Raw genomic sequence first — 20,394 nt, 5'->3', positions numbered from 1 at the left:
TTTTAATTTTTTTTTTTTTTTTTTTTTTTTTTTTTTTTTTGAGACAGGGTGCCTATCACCTACTCTTGGGTAAAGTGATATAATCATGGGTCACTGGAGCCTCAAACTCCTGGGCTCAAGTGATCCTCCTGCCTCAGCCTTTCTAGTAGTTGGGATTCCCAAGTAGTTGCTACCACACCAGACTAATTTTTAAATATTTTTTTTCTTGAGATGGGCTCTCACTTTGTTGCCAAGGTTGTTCTCAAACTCCTGGCTTCAAGTGATCCTCTCACCTTGGCTTCTTAAAGCAGTAGGATTACAGGCACGAGCCACTGTGCCCTGCCAATTTTTTAAAATCACTAATTGAGTTACCGTTTAAAAAAATCCAGATACATTTGAAAACTATAGGTAATACACTTGGTTGGTTAGATTTAGTCAATATTAGTGGGAGATAATTTTTTAGGAGAAAAAAAGAATAAAAAGCTTTTTTTTGGGGGGGTGTTATTTCTGAAGGCTGAACAACTAACATTATAGTAAGCTACTGTACATGAGCGAACTATGACATTTAGATAGAAGTGTAGAGCTTTTTTCCTCTACAGCCATGAGTATTAAACTTTGCAAGATATGAAAGTAGTGGACTCTTTCCCTAGAAAATTTGACATACGCACAGCATTTTATAAAAGTGACAAGGGAGTCATAGATCACTACTGAATTTTGATTCCTGCCTTGAACTTGGGAGAAACAGCCGAGACAAGTTAGGGTCTTGCAAAGATGTCCAAGTGACCGCTGATCTCATGAGATTTATGGACCTCATTGACACTTGAATTGAGGGATCCAAAGATTTTTAGATCAGTGAGGAAGTTAAGTGTTCTGACTTTGAGTTATTTTTCTTCTGAGTCCAAATACCCGCAAGGTGTGGTATGCAGCCAGTTCCAGTTTGGCTTGCAAAGACTTTTTCTGGGCCAAATCCCCAGCATTTCCGAATGCTGTTCTCCTGTGGTTGTTTTTCCAGTGTCACTAGACATGGTCAATCCTTAGGATATCCAAATAAGACAGTAAATGGAACACATCTAGCAAAGTTAGCTCATCATCTAGTAACTTGTTTTCGCAGTTAATTTTACAATTTGGCATAGTATTGACATCCTTGCACTCCAAAACAAAGCTCATTAGAATGATCTGGCCTTTGGTAAAGTTTTCCTTCAATTAATTTTTTTGTTCTCTGAATTTCTTTCTGTAGAATAGATTTGTTTTTAAAATGTATAGCCTTGGTTACTTATTCATTTAGCCCTACCAACAGGGAATACCATTCTGGACTCTAGACCTGGTTCCTGCTTTTCTAGTTTCCAGTTTCCGTATAAATATTTAACGTATATTCAGTACATTCCTAGTAATCTTCTAATCATTTGCCTGTCTCTGTTTTCTCTTTGCTTCAAACTGTCTTACCATACTAATCATGCTAAATTTACTATCGTGTCCCTTCTCTGCTGAAACATGTTCAGTGTTGCATCACCACTTATATAAGTAAGTCAAACAAGACTGAATTTTTAGAAATTATCTAGTTTTCCCTCTTTATTTTACAGACAAGGAATAGAAGTTCCACAGAGATGATGCTATGTGTCTATGCAGAAGTGACTTGCTGTAGAGTTCTGGTGGTAGATCTGTTCCTCCTGTACCTCAGCAACTCCCATTTGACCTCCTTAGCTCAACATTTAGAGGGTCCCTCTCAAATGCAGTTTTCCTGGAACATTTCTTATCTCTTATCTGGTTTCCCTAACACACCACGAGCTTTCCTATTTCTTTTCCTTTGCATAGGACCCTTACCCTATCTAGAACACCTCACTCCCTTGCATTTAATATTAATAGAAATTCATACTCACTCACATACCATGGCTCACTAAGCACTTAGTATTTTATATGAGTTATTTAATCCTTATAAATCCATTAGCTAAATTCTACATGATTCCCATGTTACACATATGATAGGAATGTAGGTTGATTCCACTTCTTTCCATCGTGAATAGTACTGTGATGAACATAAAAATGCATGGGTCTATTTGTTAGAAAGATTCTTTTGGATATATACCCAGTAGTGGGATTGCTGGGTTGCATGGTAGTTTTGAGTTCTTTGAGAAATCCCCAGACTTCTTTCCAGAGTGGCTGAACAGTGTATATGCATTCCCTTTTCTCTGCAGCCTCACCAGCATATGCCATTGTTTGACTTTTTAATGACAGCCATTCTAACCAGTGTGAGACGGTGTCTTATTGCGGTTTTGATTTGCATTTCTCTGTTGATTAGTGATGCTGAGCAATTTTTCATATGTTTCTTGAGCCCTTGCATATCTTCTTTTGAGAAATGTCTATGTCTTCTGTGTACTTTTTAATAGGGTTATTTTTTGCTTGTTGAATTAAGTTCCTTATAGGTTCTGGATATTAGATCTTTGTTGGATGCATAGTTTACGAACATTTTCTCCCATTCTGTAGGTTGTCAGTTTACTCTTTTAATAGTTTATTTTGCTGGGTAGAAGCTCTTTAGTTTAATTAGGTCCTAATTGTCAGTTTTTGTTTCTGTCAGAATTGCTTTTGAGGACTTAGTCATAAATTCTTCCCTAAGGCCAATGTCCAGAATGGTGTTTCCTAAGTTTTCTTCTAGGACTTTGATAGTTTGGGGCCTTATGTTTAAATCTTTAATTCATTTTAAGTTAATTTTTGTACATGGTGAATAGGAGTCTAGTTCCATTCTTTAGCATATAGCTAGCCAGTTATCCCAGCGTCATTTATTGAAAAGAGAGTCCTTCCCCATTGTTAATGTTTGTTGACTTTGTCAAGATCACATGGCTTGTATGTGTGCAGCTTTATTTTAGATTTTGGATTAGAGGTGCTCAACCTGTATAATACTTAGAAAGTAATATTAATACAATAATTTATTAAGTGACTACAAATATCTACAACTTGACTAAGTTCTCTTCCCAATGTAATTAGAAAGAAACCAATGAAAACCAAGAAAGTAATAACGGGGAGACTGCACTGTGGGTAGGTGTGCTGAGCCCCAGCACGTAAAGCCAAGGTTTGCATCCTACCTGCACCAGTTACTTCTAATGCCTGTGACCTTGGGGATACCAGTTAATCTCTCAGAGTTTCCATGACCTCATTTGTAAAATAAGGTTAATAAGATCTTTCATGGGCTTGTGGTAGAGACTGTATGTGAAAACTTGTTGTAAATTATAAAGCACTGTTTCAACAACAGTATTATTTTTCAGTCTCACCAGAAATTAAATATCATTAAATCAGCTTAATGAAAAAATTACTTTATTATTATTCACTGCCTCACTGCCAGTGGTAGAGTGCAGATTTCAGTGTTTTTGTCAGGGAACTTCTATAAGGCTTCTTTGAACCAACAGTTGTATATAAATTATTCATGAAATGGAATTGGTCAGCATGCTCTTTACACTTTCTTTACTTTTTAGGCATATACTCAGATCCCACACTTTCTAAATACTAACCTAATTATTGTATTTTTAAAATAATGTAAATTATGCTCAAGAAAGGGTTATATTGTCAAGCAGCTTGTGTTCAGAATACCTGCCGCTTCTTGCTGTATTTTTCTATCTGAAATGCCTTTAACTTACCTGGTTTATTCAAAATGAGATAGAATATTGCTGCTTAGTTGTTGCTTTCACACCTGCAAAAGGTCTGCTGTGTCTTTGTCACTAGGGTTTACATAAAATAACTAGACCCTTTTGCTTTTCAAAGATGAGGATGAAGATTAAGAAGAGAAAAGAAATTATGGAAGCCTGTTGAAAATTTTGAGAGGAAGAAAGTTAAGTTTAAATAGTAAGGGAGTTAACTCCTAAAATAAATGAAAAAAAAATGCCATCATGTCTGGCAGCTCATATGTGTTTTCAATAAGCAGCAATGGAATGGATGCAGTGGCTCACACCTGTAATCCCAGCATTTTGGGAGGCCAAGGCAGGCAGATCACTTGAGGCCAGGAATTTGAGACCAGCCTGGCCAACATGCTAAAACCCCGTCTCTGCTAAAAATACAAAAATTAGCCATGTGCATGCCTGTAGTCCCAGAGGCTGACACATGGGAATATTCTTTAAGTCCAGGAGGTGGAGGTTGCAATGAGCCAAGACCGCACTACTGCACTCCAGCCTGGGTGACAGAGTGAGACCCTGTCTCGAAAAAGAAACAAACAACAAAGCAGCAATGATTCTAATATTTTATTTAGGATGACATTAAGAGGGTTGATGGTGAAGATTCACAAGTGGGAAATACCCAGAACAAGTGCCCAGAGAGTTTAGAGTGTGAAAATATGTAGTAGAGCTAAGAGACAAAGGAGGCTCTGCTCTTGAGGGACCTGGGTTCTAGTTCAGATTTAACACGTGATGGCTGCGTGACCTTAGTCAAGGTACTTGACCTCTTTAAGCCTCAGTTTCTTCATCTGTTAAATAGAGATAATATGTCAGAGGGATCTGATTATGTGAACCCAGGGAAGAGGAACCATACCAAGCGCCTCATTTCAGAGCTAAAATGAGTGTGGGTGGCATTACTGGAAATAGGATAGTAGTAAGCACCATGGGATCAGTTACTACCTTAGCTCCCATCTGACTACTTATGCTCATGCCTAAATTCATTTATCAGTAAATTGTTCTCAGATTCTAGAAGCTATTGACAAGACCAAGAAGAATCATACATACGATGTTATGGTAAACTTGTGCAAGATTACCTAGTCCAGCAAATGTGCATGTGATCTTAGTTTTTTGTAAGGAAAATAAAGTTTTTAGAGACAAAATGAAGGAAAAAATAAGTCTACAAAGAAAGATTGACCCTTGAAGATGTAATGGTGCAAAACCACTTTTTTATGTATGTTATCTTAATACCCGATGGGCTAAGTCAATTGTTGGCTAAATTACTCATCTGGGTATTTTAATGATGATGTAAGAGAAGGGTGGGGACAGCAAAGTTAGTGCAGTGTGTAGGAAGAGAACCTAGAACTCTGTAACTTACCAGGATTATATGCCTCCAAAGTCAGTTGCCAATATAGCTCTCAGTAAAGAACATGGATTGAGTGTTTGGCATATTCATCCATCTTAATTCTAACTGACCATTTGACATAGGTATCTTGGTCTTCATTTTATAAATGAGAGGAACCAACATACAGAGTTTAGATTTGTCCCAGATTCCTTCATCCCAAATATATTGCTTATTCACTTATGCTAGAATGACTGACGTCTGTCAGATGTTATTTATAGTCTTTAAAACAAACTAGACAAATATTTGAGACTTCTCAAATTAAGAGAATTAGGTTACATCACAAACTGAATCTTTCTAAATTATTTGTTGTAAAGCGTTTGTATCTCATAAGTAGCATTGTTCTTTTGAAGTTTCACTGATCGTTTTTTAGGTTCAACATACAATAGTAGTTCTCAGATTTGGGTGCACATCAGAATCACCTGGAGGACTTGTTAAGTAAGATTCAGTAGGTCTGGTATGGCCTGAGAATTTGTATTTCTAACAGGTTCCCTATTGCTGGCACATCACTTTGAGGTCCACACTTTGAGAACCATTGACATAAAAAGCATATACTTTATGATTAATTCTATGGAGGAACAAGTAGGAAAATAGTCCTGAAGGGGAATTCCAAAATCACAGATGGAAGCTGAAATTCAGATCATGTTTACAAAACTCAGTAGGTTATACCTAGCCAGGCATAACTGAATTTGGAGTCCAAAAGATTTGCATTGTCACTCTTTATTTTGAAGAGTGCCTTTGATTACAGGGGGAAATCAAGGATTAAAGATTAATATACATGTAAATATGGAAATCCATTGGTAACTTTAAAAAGCACAACAGTTTTGTATGTTTTTTTCCAAACCACTACAAATATTATTAATTGATGTGTAAGAGTTTTCTTATGGAATTCTTTTTCTTTCTTTCTTTCTTCCTTTTTTTTTTTTCTTTTGTCTCTGTAGGTGGCAAATCTTCCGAAAGACTATATGATAACCCTCAAATATGTCCCCGGGATGGATGTTTTGGTATGTAAGCTACATTTCTGAGTTTCATTTTAGTAGCTCACAGAAGAAATGGGATCATTCATATTGAGATACTACATTAGTTACTATTCAGCAGCTTGCTTTTTATCAGGATTTGAAGAAGTTATCTTTGGAATTTGACTTGCAGGGTTTTTTTTTTCCCCTCTCTTAAGCAACTGTTAAACTTAATCAGTGATCATTTCAGCACTGTAGACCTGTATAGTTATTCTTCAGTATCCTTAGTGGATTGGTTCCAGGACACCTTCCAACTCTCCTCCCTCAGGATATCAAAATTCTAAGATCTTCAAGTCCTTGCTGTGAAATGGCATAGTATTTGCATATAACCTATACATGTTCTTCTGTATGCTTTATTTTTAAATTTTTAAATTTTTAAAATTTTTATTTTTCACCATGGAAGGCCCACGGGAACTCCTGTATGCTTTAAATGAGTTCTAAATTAATTCTAATACCTAATATAATACATATATTACATAAATCATTGTTATACTCTGCTTTTAAATTTTGTTTTATGTTTTCTTGTTGTTTGAATATTTTCCATCTTTGGTTGGTTGAATACATGGATACAGAGGGCCATCTGTACTTCCAAAGTAAATGAGATTTATCTTCTTTAGACCTAGTCACAGATTTCCTTAAACATCCCCCCAAAAAGAGTTTGAGTATAAGTTTATGTAAATTATTTTCATAGATGACCTCTCTCATGTGTTTAATTTGAGAACACAAATATTTCATCTCTGAATTTACCAGCAGTGCAATAGATTCTTAGAACCTTACGACAAGTGTGTTTACTATTATAAATACTGCTCTATTGCTGAAACCAAGAAATTTTATTTTTCTTATTACATAGTATCAGAATTCATACATTAAAAAATATTTCAAGCATAGAAAATAATGTAATATCTGTATACCCATCACAGAGCTTATCAAACCTTAACCATTGTGCAATATTTGCTTGAAATATTTTTTTAATAATGAAACATTGCAAGTGTAACTAATGCCCTATGTATGCGCCTTCCCTAGCTTCATTAATCCCCACTTTGTCTCTTAGTGGTAACAGTTATTCTGAGCTGGACTTTTTCATTCCAATGTGTGCTTTCAGAGCTTGTAATGTGGACAGTATTCCCTGGAGTTCCGTACAGCAGAAGGAGCATTCTCTTATATGTTTACTGCAATGTATGCACCCATACATAAGACATTCAGCTTTGTGCATATTTAATAATTTTCTTGGCTGATTAGAGAAACTCTGAGGAAGGCAAAATAGCTATTATGATTCCTATTTTACAAATGATCTTTTGAGATTTACAGCTCAAAAGTATTTTGTCCAAGGTTATACAACTAGAAAGTGACAGAGTCTTAAAAAGAAACCCCCAGGTCATCAGACTCTTAACCCTGGGTTACAGAAGGTAAGGATCTAAATAATTACAATACTTAGGGAAAGTGTTTGAAGGGAAGCCTCTAGGTAATAAAGACCCATCCCAGATCCTTCCTGACTGCAGCAGCATTTAGGATTGTGATTGCCAAGCATTCAAAGAAATCCTGGAGCTCTTTGAAAAACAAGTGTTAAACTGAAAACAACTAAATAGAATATTTTGTACTGGTATAATCATAGCCTGTGTTAAATCATAGATTTCAATGTCGACTGGTGATAGCAAGAGCCAAGCTTGTGAAAATAAAGCTGATTCACTGCCACATATTTTGTGCTTGTTTCTGTAATTGAGAAAAGTCTATTTGATTCTGGCATGCTGTCCTGGCACAACTGCAGAAACACTGTTCTTGGCCACCACTGTGGACAAGAAAAATAAGGCCATGCTTAGAGCATTGGGCAGAACCAGGGGTCTCACCCTTTGTTTTACCTTCATGTTGAAATGTTGGTTTCTGCCAAGACCAGAGGAGTTTCTCAGTGGAGAGGCCTCTGATTATTTGCCAGTGGTCAGAGTCCCAGCTGCCTTATCTTTTGTCTTTAAACAATAGAGGGTGGAGTGGGATTGGGTGCCAAAAAGATTCTCTGGGGCCAAAGCAATAAAATTCTGCCTGCAGGCACTGGGCAGAAGAAAGCTCTAGATTAGAATACACTTTTTTTTTCTTTCTTTCTTTTTAAAAACAGCTAAATTCTCCTGGAAAAGGGAGTTCACTTTTCCAAGGTCCTTCTTAGAAAATTACCTAGCAGATTCTGTCTCACAAATAGCAGGGTATGATCAACCACTTACTGTTTAAATCTAACGATAATCACTAATGCTATTTTAAACTCTTTGAAACTATTATATTGGCAGACTGTTAAAATTTCCTTTAACTTCCTAACATTAAAAGATACCTAAATGTTTCTGGTCCTTTACATTTACTAGTAATGTTATTGTAGAAAGAATAAAAATGACATTGCTGTATTGCTGCTGCACATCTTCATTCATTTTAACTTCCATAGCATTACATAAACTGAGTTGCTTGTGATATTTGAGTTAAAAACTCTTCATTAATTTAATTTTTTTTATTTTTAGCTATTATGGATACATAAGAGTTGTATATATTTATGGGATACACGTGATATTTTGATACAAGCATGCAGTATATATTGATCAAATCAGAGTAACTGGAATACTCATCACCTAAACTTTATCATTTCTTTGTGTTAGGAAGATTCCTATTCTACCCTTTTAGTTATTTTGAAATACACATTTTTATTAACTGTAGTCACCTATTTTGTTACCAACACTAGATCTTATTCCTTCTGCAACTTTTACTTAAAGTATATATTCATCAGTTTACTTTAAATTTTTTATTTGCAAATAATTTTAAATTTACAAAAAAAGTTTCAAGAATATTTAAAGAACACCATGTTCCCTTTAATCCAGATTCACCTATTTTTAACATTCTGCCTCATTTGCTTTATCAGTTGCTTTCTTTCTATGTATGCATTTGTGTTTTATTATGTTTCTGAACTTCTTGAATAAGTTGTATACATCATGGCCCTTTACTCTTAAATACGTCAGGTGTATTTCCTAAGTAAAGGATAGTTTTTTACCTAAACACAGTACATTTGCAACTTCAATAAATTTTATAATAATTATAATTCTTTAATCTAGGTCTGTATTTCAATTTAATCTTCCTTTTTTTTTTTTTGCATTTTTTTCCTCCAGTATAATATCTAATCTAGGATCATAATTTGCATTTTGATACCATGTGAATAATGACTCCCAAATATACCTTATTCTGGGAATATATGACCTAACATGGCAAAAAGGATTTTGCAGATGTAATTAAATTAAGGATTTTTAGATGAGAAATTTATTTTGGATTATCTGGGTGGGCCCACTCTAATTTACATGAGTCCTTATAAAAGGGAGGTAGGAAAGTCAGAACCAGAGAGGGAGATTTGAAAATATTACACTGCTGGCTTCAAAGATGGAAGAGGGATTCACAAGCCAAGGAATGTACATGGCCTCTGGAAGCTGGAAAAGGTTTCTTTTAGAGCATCCAAAAGAAACACATCCCTAATGAACACCTTGATAATAGCCTATTAAGACCTATTTTAAACTTCTTACCTCCAGAACTGTAAAATAATAAATTTGTGCTGCCTTAAGCCACCAAGTTTATAGTACTTTGTTATAGCAGCAATAGGAAGCTACTATGTCATGTCTCTCTAGTCTCCTTTAAGAGTTTCTCGGGCTTTCTTTGTCTTTATGGTTCTGATATTTTTGAATGAGACAGTCTTCCCCTTTAAGAAAAGTATTTCTCTTTGCAACATTGACTGATATTTCTTAATGCTTCTGTTGAGCTTATGCATTTCAACTGACAATGCTACGTAAGTGATGATGCGTCCTCAGGTTACCACATCCAGAGGCACACAGAGTCCATCTTCTCATGGTGCTGTTTGTTTTGATCATCTGGTTAAGGTGTTCAGCTATTTATGTATATTTACTCATTCACAATTTTGGGAGAGACATTTAAGACCCTGTAAGCAAGGCTTCTCCTTATCAAAGTTTCTCCCGCATATTTAGCATCTATTGATGATTCTTACCTGAACCAATCTTTGTGATCATTGTCAGTTTTTCATTAAGACTTTTTAAAGGCACAGCTAAATGTGGATGTGATTGGCAGCATATAGATAATACTCTAACAATAAGCCTTCCAGCCTTCTTCATTCTTCAATACCCTTCCTCAGGCATGCACAATTTGACTTACTGGCTATTCTCACCTTCTTTTGCCTGGCCCTGTTACCTCTGGGCTCTTTCCATTTTCTTTGATACCTCAGGATTTATTATTGATGTTTTAACCCTTCCTGAATAAACAGAGTGATTAAAAAAGAAATACATCTGATTACTTCATTCCTTCCTCTTTACATTAATTGAATGGCTTTTCGTTGCTCTTAGGAAACAGCAAAAGGAGCTGCTTCAACAAGGCCTCCAAGGCTATAGTGATCTGGCACCTTTCCAAATCCTTTTTTAGTCCCTCATCATTACCTGTTCCTTGCTGCCACATTTCTTCTTACTTGGCTTTCTCTGTACCTGGAATACTGATTGGTTCTTCTGTCTACGTAACACCTGACTCTTTTAGATTTGAGTTTAGATTTTTGATGAAACGAAATTGTTCTGTTGGGAACTCTTTTTATAGCACTCTTCGGAGTAGCAGTTTTGTATGTATTTGTGGGATGATTTAATGGATAATCTTCCACTAACCTGTAAACTTCACAGAAGCAGAAACTATACTCTTTTGCTCTGCATTAGATTCTCAGTACCTCATGGATGCTCATAGGCATCTAATGAATATTTGTTGAAAGGAAGTGAAGAAAACAAGGAAGAAGAAAAGTTCCATAGCATATAATCATTTGTAATTTCCTTAAGGCACAGATTTGAACTAGGTATAGTCCACAAGGTTATGATGATGAAGTGAGTGCCTATAACTCATCACACAGTATCTGCACTGCAACATTATTATCTTCTTTTAGATATTTGTGCATTTTCTGAAAGATTTTAGGTATAAGAATTGTATTATGCAATTTTGAGGAATCACAGCTTCTTTAAGCCTTCTGTTCTGCTTTGAGTCATTTTTGTATTCAAGAACCAGCTTATTGTTCCCATTTACTAAAGGCTGAGAGCCAAATTCTTGAACCTGATGTTCATGACTCTCCGTAATCCTACCCTACCCTACCCTAACTGGCTTATCTGAATACCCATTATTCCCCAACACAAACTTGCCACCTCAGCTACATGCATCATTTCCTCCTACAATCACTGGGTCTATTCTCAAAGGATGCCCTTTCTTCTCCCATCCATGTATCCAAATTCTATTCACAGAATCATGCAATATCTTGGAGCTGAACCCATCTTAGTGGTCATCTCCTCCAAGGTCAGTTTAAGATTCCTCTTTCGCACAAGGTCATTTTCTGCTGTTTCAGACCATACTTTCTCTCCCTTGTATCATTCGATCAGGTGAAACTGGCATCACATCTATTCTGTGAGTATTTTGCTTGATGCCTGGGACATGGTGGTCAGCAACACTAACATTGCACCTGCTATGTGGACCTTATCTTTTAGTTTATCATCTTGTGACTTATATGAAATTTGTCCAGAAGCTATTCATTTTGGGTACATGATCATATATTGCTTACATAGAGCTTAATATTTTAAGTGTTATATATTCATCTCAAAGTATTATTGTGAGAAATAATTAAGCTACAAAAAGGTGAGATGTAGTGTGCATATAATAATTGTCAGATACCATCTTTATTATTTTGTTTTCTCTTTTTATTATATTTTGACTATCTACAGAGCAAGGTTGAGATCTTTTACTCCTGTGTATCTCCTCACCATTCTTTAGACAAGCCAATGTATATTGTCGCTCCTCAAAAAATAGTTATGAATAAACATTTAAACTCTTGGCAAAAATGCTAGATTTCCAAGCCTTGAAGGGGCCCATCGTATTAGTTTAGACTCTTGTGGTTCTCATTAATAGTAAAAGTCCCATTATTATAAGGACACTAAAGAAAAACATCCCACCCAAGTGCCTGGGTGCAACAGGCCTCATGAAAGGACTGGAACCAGGATTGGGAACTATCAGTTTTTCTTTCTCCATCTTACAATCTTTGTTTCTCTGCCTCGTTCTATTTGTGCAGATTTTTTCTCCTTTGTTCCAATCACTTGGTAGAATGTAACTGCCCGAGAACTGCCAGATTTACATATTTCAATTTCAGCCCTACTCAGAGACTAATTATCGGTTTCTAATTATCAATGCCAATTTTGGGGAGGAACTTTCTGATTGGCCCATCCAAGTCAGGTGTCTATGATCATCCAATCAACTGTGGCTACAGGATAAGTTCACTGTTTGTAAGCATGAATTCTGAGGCTCTACTCCTACATCATAGAAAGGATTTATTTAAAAGGAGTACACATAAAATATTATTTGAATGAATAAAATATGATATTAAATGCTATTTGAAGTAGCTCTTTTGTACTCTACTACAGTACAGGGGCCAGTCTTCATAATAAGTGATTATATTAAGATGTTGTTCAGATTATCAAGGCAATTATTGTCTGATAGAAATACAATGGAAGCCACATTCATAATCTTAATTGTCTGGTAGACCCACTTAAAAAAAAAAAGTGAAAATGAGCAGCTGAAAATAAGGATAATGAAATTTATTTAGTCCCATGTATCCAAAAGTATTGTCATTTCACCCTAAAAATCAATATAAAAATTATTAATGGAATGTTTTATATTTTCATATGATTGAAAATTCAGCGTGTTTTACACCTACAACATATTTCCATTCATACACTAAATTTTCATTACAAATAGTTACTCCATATTCAGATATTTTATAAAATTTACCATTGAAAAGATAGTCACATTTCTGTTTTTTTCCAAACATACTTAAAAGTTTTCCAGTCTCTAAATAAGATGATAAGTATTGACTTTTCAATGTAAAGAAATTATAGTTAAGTAAAATTGAAATTTTAGTTCTGCAGTCACATTCAATGCATTTTGAGTGAGAGGAAATGCAGATGGATAGTGGGATTCCTATATTGGCCAGCACCGATTAGATAAGCCCCTTTATTTACAGCTGGAGAAACTGAAGCCCAGAATAGATTAAATGACGTGCCTGAAATCACAAAATGAGTTGACAGAGTTGGGACTAAAAACTGGGCCTCTAGTTCATCACTGCTACCCTCACTCCCCAAACCCCGCTGCTGTTCCTTCTCTGTTCTATTTTAGGTCTTGCCTAGGGGCCATTTATAGGTCTGCCCTGGGAAACAACACATATTTAGAGTGCTTCGGTTGATTACTATCTTAACCAGATTGAGGTTTTGACATCACTTTAATTCAAACAAGAAATGGAAAGTTAGATACCTAAAGTGAACACTGAAGACTCAAATTAATCATTCAGAGAGAGGACTAAAACAAATCATTACAAAACCCAGCTCATCCAAAAAGAAGTTAAAATTTCATAGACTACACTGGCAACATGAACATGCAATATTTTGTAAAATGTTTTTATAGGAAAGTTTTAAATTTGCCTGCCAATGAATGTTTGAGAGTAGAATGTCAGCTTTCTAGCCACAAGGATAAAAACCAAAAGAGTGGTAAATAAAGTCCACAAATGGCAATTGTCATGATTCCTCAGAGAAATTTACTTTCATTGGTATGACTCTAGATTAAAATGAAACAGAATGAACTGTTTCTGTTCCCAAGAAATATCTTAACTGAGCCTAAGAATCATGTGTCTGGTCCAGACCTGAGACCACTTGAGTCATAGTGAATTTGGCAGAGAAAACACTTGAGTTTTATGTGCTTTCACTATCCTTGTGGCTACTAGAACAAAATGAGTGATCAAGAGTCCTGGTTTTCTCATGTTTCTGTGTAAATCTGTTGTGTAACCTGGAACAACACACTTCACTGCTCTAGGTCATAGTTTTCTCACTTAGGAAATTGATGAGACTGGTCCTCAGTATTCCTTTTAGGTCTGAAATATGATGATTCTTATGACAGGGCTCTAGAGTTTCATTGCTCATCCCAGAGGTAGATGCTGAAAGCACAAGCAGAAAGGCATGTTTTGTGCCTTAGGCATGCATACCTCTAATTCCAGCAAGACCGAGGTTTGACACAAATTAAAGAAAGTAAAACAAAAACAAACTAGGCAGTAATGCTGGTAATTCGATTAATCAGATTGGAAGTCTGGGTGAATACTTCTTAGGAATATTCTTCAGAAACCTCATAGTTTATGAGCCAGGGCTTTCCTCTCTGAGAATCTCTAATTGATATTTCACTAACCCCTATGACAAGAACACTCTCACTGGGTAAATACTAACTTTAGGTCCTAAAAGAAAGCACATAGAGATCTCTCTGTGAATAGCTACCGAATGGAAAGCAGCGTGAAGTGCATTAATGAAGAAGTGTTACAGTATGTTTTATCTACTTTCAGCTTCTTATTCCATAAATTTTACCATGATTGCTCTTAAAGACTGCCTGTGGGCTGGGCGTATGGCTCACGCCTGTAATCCCAGCACTTTAGGAGGCCAAGGTGGGTGGATCACCGGAGGTCAGGAGTTCAAGATCAGCCTGGCCAGCACAGTGAAACCCCATTCCTACTAAACATACAAAAAGTTAGCCAGGCGCGGCGTCAGGTGCTTGTAATCCCAGCTACTTGGGAGGCTGAGGCAGGAGAATTGCTTGAACCCGGAAGGCGGATGTTCCAGTGAGCTGAGATCCCACCACTGCACTCCAGCCTGGGCAACAAGAGCAAAACTCCATCTCAAAAAAAAACAAAAAAAACAAAAAAAACAAAAAAACTTTTCGAGCATCTAATACCAATACCAAGGTGGAATAATGTGTCAAATTATTTCACCTAACAAACCAGCACAGTTTCTTGAATGAGGCAGGAGATGGAGAGGAGAAAGCATGCCAGAATTAGCAAGTCCTCAGGATGATTTTAAAGCACATGGTTTATTTTAGCTAGTTTCTCAAATTTACTGGTTCTGGAACTACAGAGATTGCTGTGTCACATATTTTGTGGAATTCATATATTATTATTATTATTTTTTAAATTTATGCTTAGTCTTAGCATATGCATATATTTCTGTTGTTAGTCTTTGGGAATAGTCCTATTCCTAGTTATGTTTAGAATATTTTTAATTTTATTCATCTTTAATTACATATTTTATTTAATCATTTAGTGAGATCATGGTTTTGGTGTTCATGGTACTTTAAAATTTCTAAGGAAGTTCACAGTTTTTAACCTAATTTTCAGTGGTAGTGACATGCCAACAGCCCAAGGATATTGGTTCAATATCATTGAGTCAGTTTGGATTCTAGAAAAATACATGTTATAAGTATGCAGGAATAGAAAGTACACATTTTTAGTAGTCCTAGCTAGAGCTGCTATAATTAACCAAGAAAACATAAGAGAGCAGCTGTCAAGAAAGAAGGTATGAAATTGAGAGACTGGAGTCAAGAAAAAAGTTTTTACATCCAAAGCAGGATCTATATATTTCTTCTTTTGGAAGCTACACATATAGGTGAATAAAACATGAAAATACTGTACATACACTTCAGGAATTTAATTTAATTTCTTTAAGAGAGACTCGTTCACCTAATACACTTAAGGAATTTAAAAGATATTATTTATGTCACCTCTGACATCCTATATGACTGTCAATTTTCTTAATCCTTCACATCTTCTAGTGAAAGAGAGAACATTATATCTTACTTTCTTCTAATTAATACCATTGAGGTAATATTTATATAAAACTATTTACATTTAAAATGTCTCTGAAAAATAAGAAGCAGTGATAATGTCATTTATTAAGGCAAAGGAAAAATACATTTGTAAATTTGACAACATTTAGTCATTCATTTCATAATCATAATCTTGGAGGAATTGAAAAACAGAAAGACCTACTGTCACCTCACAAATGAAATACTTTGTTTATTGTGTTTTATTCTCCTTGAAAATCATTGCTGATATTTAATTAAAAATTACAAAACTGCTAGACGTTCCAGTCAAAACTAGTTTCCTCTCTTACAAGCAGGCAGGTCAAAACTGACTGACATTTAATATTATTTGTTTACCATCGTTTTTTCTTAATAAACCCAAGAATCTTAAAAAACCAATACATAGCTGGTTAAACAAATTACTGAAAACATAGGACTCTGAATTTATGATTCAGCCTTTTCCACATAAATAATAGCACAAGCAAAAATAAAAAATGAATGAAACATGATTGCAAGGGTTTTAGAAATATACAATTTTTCACCTATGTAGGCATGTAGTTTATATCAACTATTAACAAATTGTTCATGACTTTAAAATGCCAAACATTAGAGTAGGATTAGATTGTGGAATTTACATGGTTAAACTGTAAGAAAGCACAGGATTGAGGTTGGAAATTTTACTGGAAAGAGTTAATTGTTTAGACTGTTGATTTAGGTATGTGAAAATGGGAAGAGGTAGGGTAATGGCTAAATAGGAACTAGAATATAAAATGTAAACATAGAGTTCAGTTGAAAATAGTGGTCAACAGAAGTGGCAGTAAGCACCCCAGAATTCCTCAGCTTAAAACTAAGAAACAAATCGACAAAATCTTTTCTACTTTAACCACAAAGAGAGCAAAATGAACAAAGTACCCATTCATATAAGACAACTATCACAGAAACAAAAGGAATGTCTTAATTCAAAACAAGGGCATTTGATTCTGATTCTTACTTACCAGAGATCCAAGGCAAGTATATTCATAAAGTGAGGAAATAGAGTCCTAAGAGATCAATAGCTGGAACTTCATTGTTAGAAAAATTTGCACAATTTCAGAGGAATGAATTGGTGAAGGCTACTCTATCACATAAATACTATTCAAATGGCATTTATAGCGCATGCTGTGTTCTGCATCTGTTCATTGTTGATAGGGCTTACTGTCTATAAGGAATTATCACTGTGTAAAAGGAAAGAAACTTCCAGAGCAATGCAGTATCCGAGAAAAGACTGACAGCTTTGAAAGAGACCTGATAATGACGCAAGTAGGAACTTGCATGTGCTTGAAATAAGCATTGATTTAACAAAACAAAGACTCTATTCTGCACATGTTTTGGTAATACATATTCTTTGAGGACTTGGTTATGATGAGTTGAAATGGCCACTTGAACTAAATTCCCATGTTGAAATTTGTTTATCTTTCTTATCTGAAGCCAGAGCCAAAAATCCTAAAAGTTTTGAATGACGGTTTTGTGGTTCCAGGAATTGGGGTTCACCTATCTGCAGATACACCTGTTTCCTTTTTGGCTGTATTATATTAAGTAAAAGTGTTCTATTAAATGAATATAAAGCAGCCACTCCTATACTTTAGAATAAATACATGATTTGAGCCAGATGCAGTGGCTCATGTCTGTAATCCCAGCACTTTGGAATGTTGAGGAGGGAGGATTGCTTGTAGCCAGGAGTTCAAGAGCAGCCTGGGCAACAAAGCAGGACTCCACTTATATAAAAAGAAATTAAAAATTAGCAGACGCGGTAGCATGTGCCTTGTAGTGCTAGCTACTTGGGAGGCTAAAGTGGGAAGATCACTTGGGCCCAGGAATTCAGCATTGCAGTTAGCCATGATTGCACCACTGCACTATAGCCTGGGACTCAGAGAGAGAGCCTGTCTCTGTAAAAAATTAGTATAAATAAATAAATAAAAGACTTCTTCCACAGAGATATTCTGCTGTTAAGTAGAGAAATAAAGCTTGGTAGTTGGATTTATTTTATATGCCATCAGTTACTCTGAGTACAATATTTTTGTTACAAGTTGTATTAATTATTTATGTTTTTAATGTGCTACTTCAATGTTAGCTATTACAAATAATAATCTTATTTTTGCCACTGCAGCATTTTAGCAGAGTTCAAAATACATCAGTTTCCACTTAATAGATCTTTATAAAAAAGGTAACACGCTAAAATTATATAAAGTATGCAAACTTATAATTTCCTCCTCCTGTTACAAGAGTCCCTCCTCCTATAACAAGAGTCTCTCCTCCTCCTGTTACAATAGCCCCCCTCCTCCTATTTCAATATTTTAAGTAAGGTAATATGAATTTTAACAATCTGGCTGGGCGTGGTGGCTCATGCCTGTAATCCCAGCACTTTGGGAAGCCGAGGCGGGCGGATTATTTGAGATCAGGAGTTTAAGACCAGCCTGGCCAACATGGTAAAACCCTATCTCTACTAAAAATACAAAAATTAGACAGGTGTGGTGGCGGGTGCCTGTAATCAGAGCTAGTTGAGAAGCTGAGGCAGGAGAATTGCTTGAACCCAGGATGCTGAGGTTGCAGTGAGCCAAGATCATGGTACAGCACTTCAGGCTGGGTGACATAGTGTGACTCTGTCTCAAAATAATAATAATAAATAAATAAAAATAAAAATCTTAAAATTCATTTAATATACTAAGAACTTTTTCCTTAATAATCTATACCTATCTTGATACACAGTTACTTGGAGCAAGGTTTAGCAAACTATACCCTGTGGGCCAAATTTTTTTTAAGGCCAGCCAGCTAAGATTGGGTTTTACAGATGAACCTTTGCAATCTATTTGGTGATAGAGAATGCTGACTTTGCACCCCAACTAAGCAAAGTGTTAACCCAAATAAAGGATTCCATTCTTCTCATTAGTAGATCTATATTGCAGAAGATTACAGTATATACAATTATTGTGCAAAATAAATTATACTGAATTATCACATTTTAAAATTTATAATAAAAATTTTGTGGAAATGTGCTTTGTCTTGTTAAAATGTACCTACACAATATCCTTGATTTTACTTCTTGGCATGTAAAACCTAAAACAGTTAATACTTGGCCCTTGGCAGAAAGAATGTGCTGACCCTTGATGCAAAATATTTTTTCCCATTCATTCATTTTTTTTAAATCACTTGTACATACATTCAGTAAATTGTTTCTGAGCAACTCTCATTTACCAGACACTGTTCTAGGCATAGGGGACATGACAAAGATTTAAAAAAAAAAAAAAAAATTGCTGCCCTCATGCAACTTATATTCACATTATCTACATTATCACCTCACAACTTCCCTTCATGGGAGGTGCCATTATTTCCATTCTATAGACAGATGAAGTGAGATTCAGTGAATTTACGTAGCTGGCTTGGAGTCTGTCAGTGAGAATTGAACCTAGTTATGCTTGACTCCGAGGCTTGAGCTTCTAACCAATGGGTAGAACTGGATTCATGGGCTGGGCTCAATGCTTGGTTTAATGCTCTACCATAACAATCTTGAAGTTCTTTATAGTTTTTGGACAAGATTTTGAACAACAAATACATTTTCATTTTGCATTACATTCCACAAATAATGTAGCTGGTACTGCCACTACCAAAAGTGGTTCTTCTCTCTCAGACTACATTCCTCCTAGGGCTGTTTTATAAAACACCCACATAAATTTATCTGTCTAGAAGCCTTGAAATCTATCAAGCACTTTAAAAACAGAAGCTATTATTAAGCAATGGTTTTATATTCTAGTCCACCAAAGACTAGAAGTTCCTTAAGGGCTAGGATTCTCTCTCACAGTAATATTTTGTGATTCCCTCTGCATCTAAAGCTTTTTTGAGAACATAGTGACTAAATAATTACAAGTCTTCAATAAAATTAAATTATGTTAATATCTTAACTTTGTCAAAGGTAAGACCTGGCTCTGTCTTGGCTTAATTTTCTTCCATGGAAGAGCAAAATTTCTACAATCAATATTTTTCCTCTGGTCTGTGTGCATCTGTGAATTTTGAAACAGACTATGTATCTGAGACTCAAGAACTGACTTGTTCAAAGGAGATCTTTTTCCAGCAACCAGTGACTAAAACGTGTTGATAGCTTTGAAGAGTACTCCGAGTTTCACGGCACGAGTTTTATGGTGCTTATTAAAATAGCTGTTTTGTCTCCATTTCATATCTTGCAGCCAAGTCATTGCTGGATAAGCGAGATGGTAGTACAGTTGTCAAGCAGCTTGACTGATCTTCTGGACAAGTTTTCAAATATTTCTGAAGGCTTGAGTAATTATTCTATCATAGACAAACTTGTGAACATAGTGGATGACCTTGTGGAGTGCGTGAAAGAAAACTCATCTAAGGTAACTTTGGGTTCATTGGGATTGTTTTTCGTTATCCTTCTCTAAAAACCCATGCTTCTTGGTGCTGTTGGGGAAAATGGGGCACATTTATTTATGAGATTTTGATTGGTTGAACTTCAAATTTACGAATCTTCTAAGATTGCAAAAGTTGAGCAAAGGAAATAAGTATTTGTAGTTAAACTGCAATACTTAAGTGTGCGTTCAGACTTAAATATTGTCTTCTAATATAAAAATACCACTTATTTACATTACAATGCAAAATAAGCCCTGCC

At 35.5% G+C, this 20,394-nt stretch overlaps 1 protein-coding gene across 5 annotated transcripts in view; it reads left to right on the top strand.

Moving 5' to 3' along the window:
• The window catches only part of KITLG (KIT ligand), an 84,928-nt gene that overhangs the window by 39,140 nt on the left and 25,394 nt on the right, over positions 1-20,394 (top strand). For 4 of the 5 annotated variants that reach the window (XM_032297208.1, XM_032297195.1, XM_032297185.1 and 1 more), the window contains 2 exons: positions 5,955-6,017; positions 19,952-20,122. In XM_032297208.1, coding sequence (XP_032153099.1) covers positions 5,955-6,017; positions 19,952-20,122 — 234 coding nt within the window. The remainder of the gene's footprint in view (positions 1-5,954; positions 6,018-19,951; positions 20,123-20,394) is intronic. The other variant, XM_032297201.1, reaches the window with a different exon arrangement.

The sequence above is a fragment of the Sapajus apella genome, unplaced genomic scaffold (genome assembly GCF_009761245.1).
Source record: "Sapajus apella isolate SASKATOON/1434 unplaced genomic scaffold, GSC_monkey_1.0 scaffold2, whole genome shotgun sequence".
NCBI lineage: Eukaryota > Metazoa > Chordata > Mammalia > Primates > Cebidae > Sapajus > Sapajus apella.
Note: the sequence above shows the minus strand (reverse complement) of the source record. Positions and strands in the feature narration are given on the sequence as shown.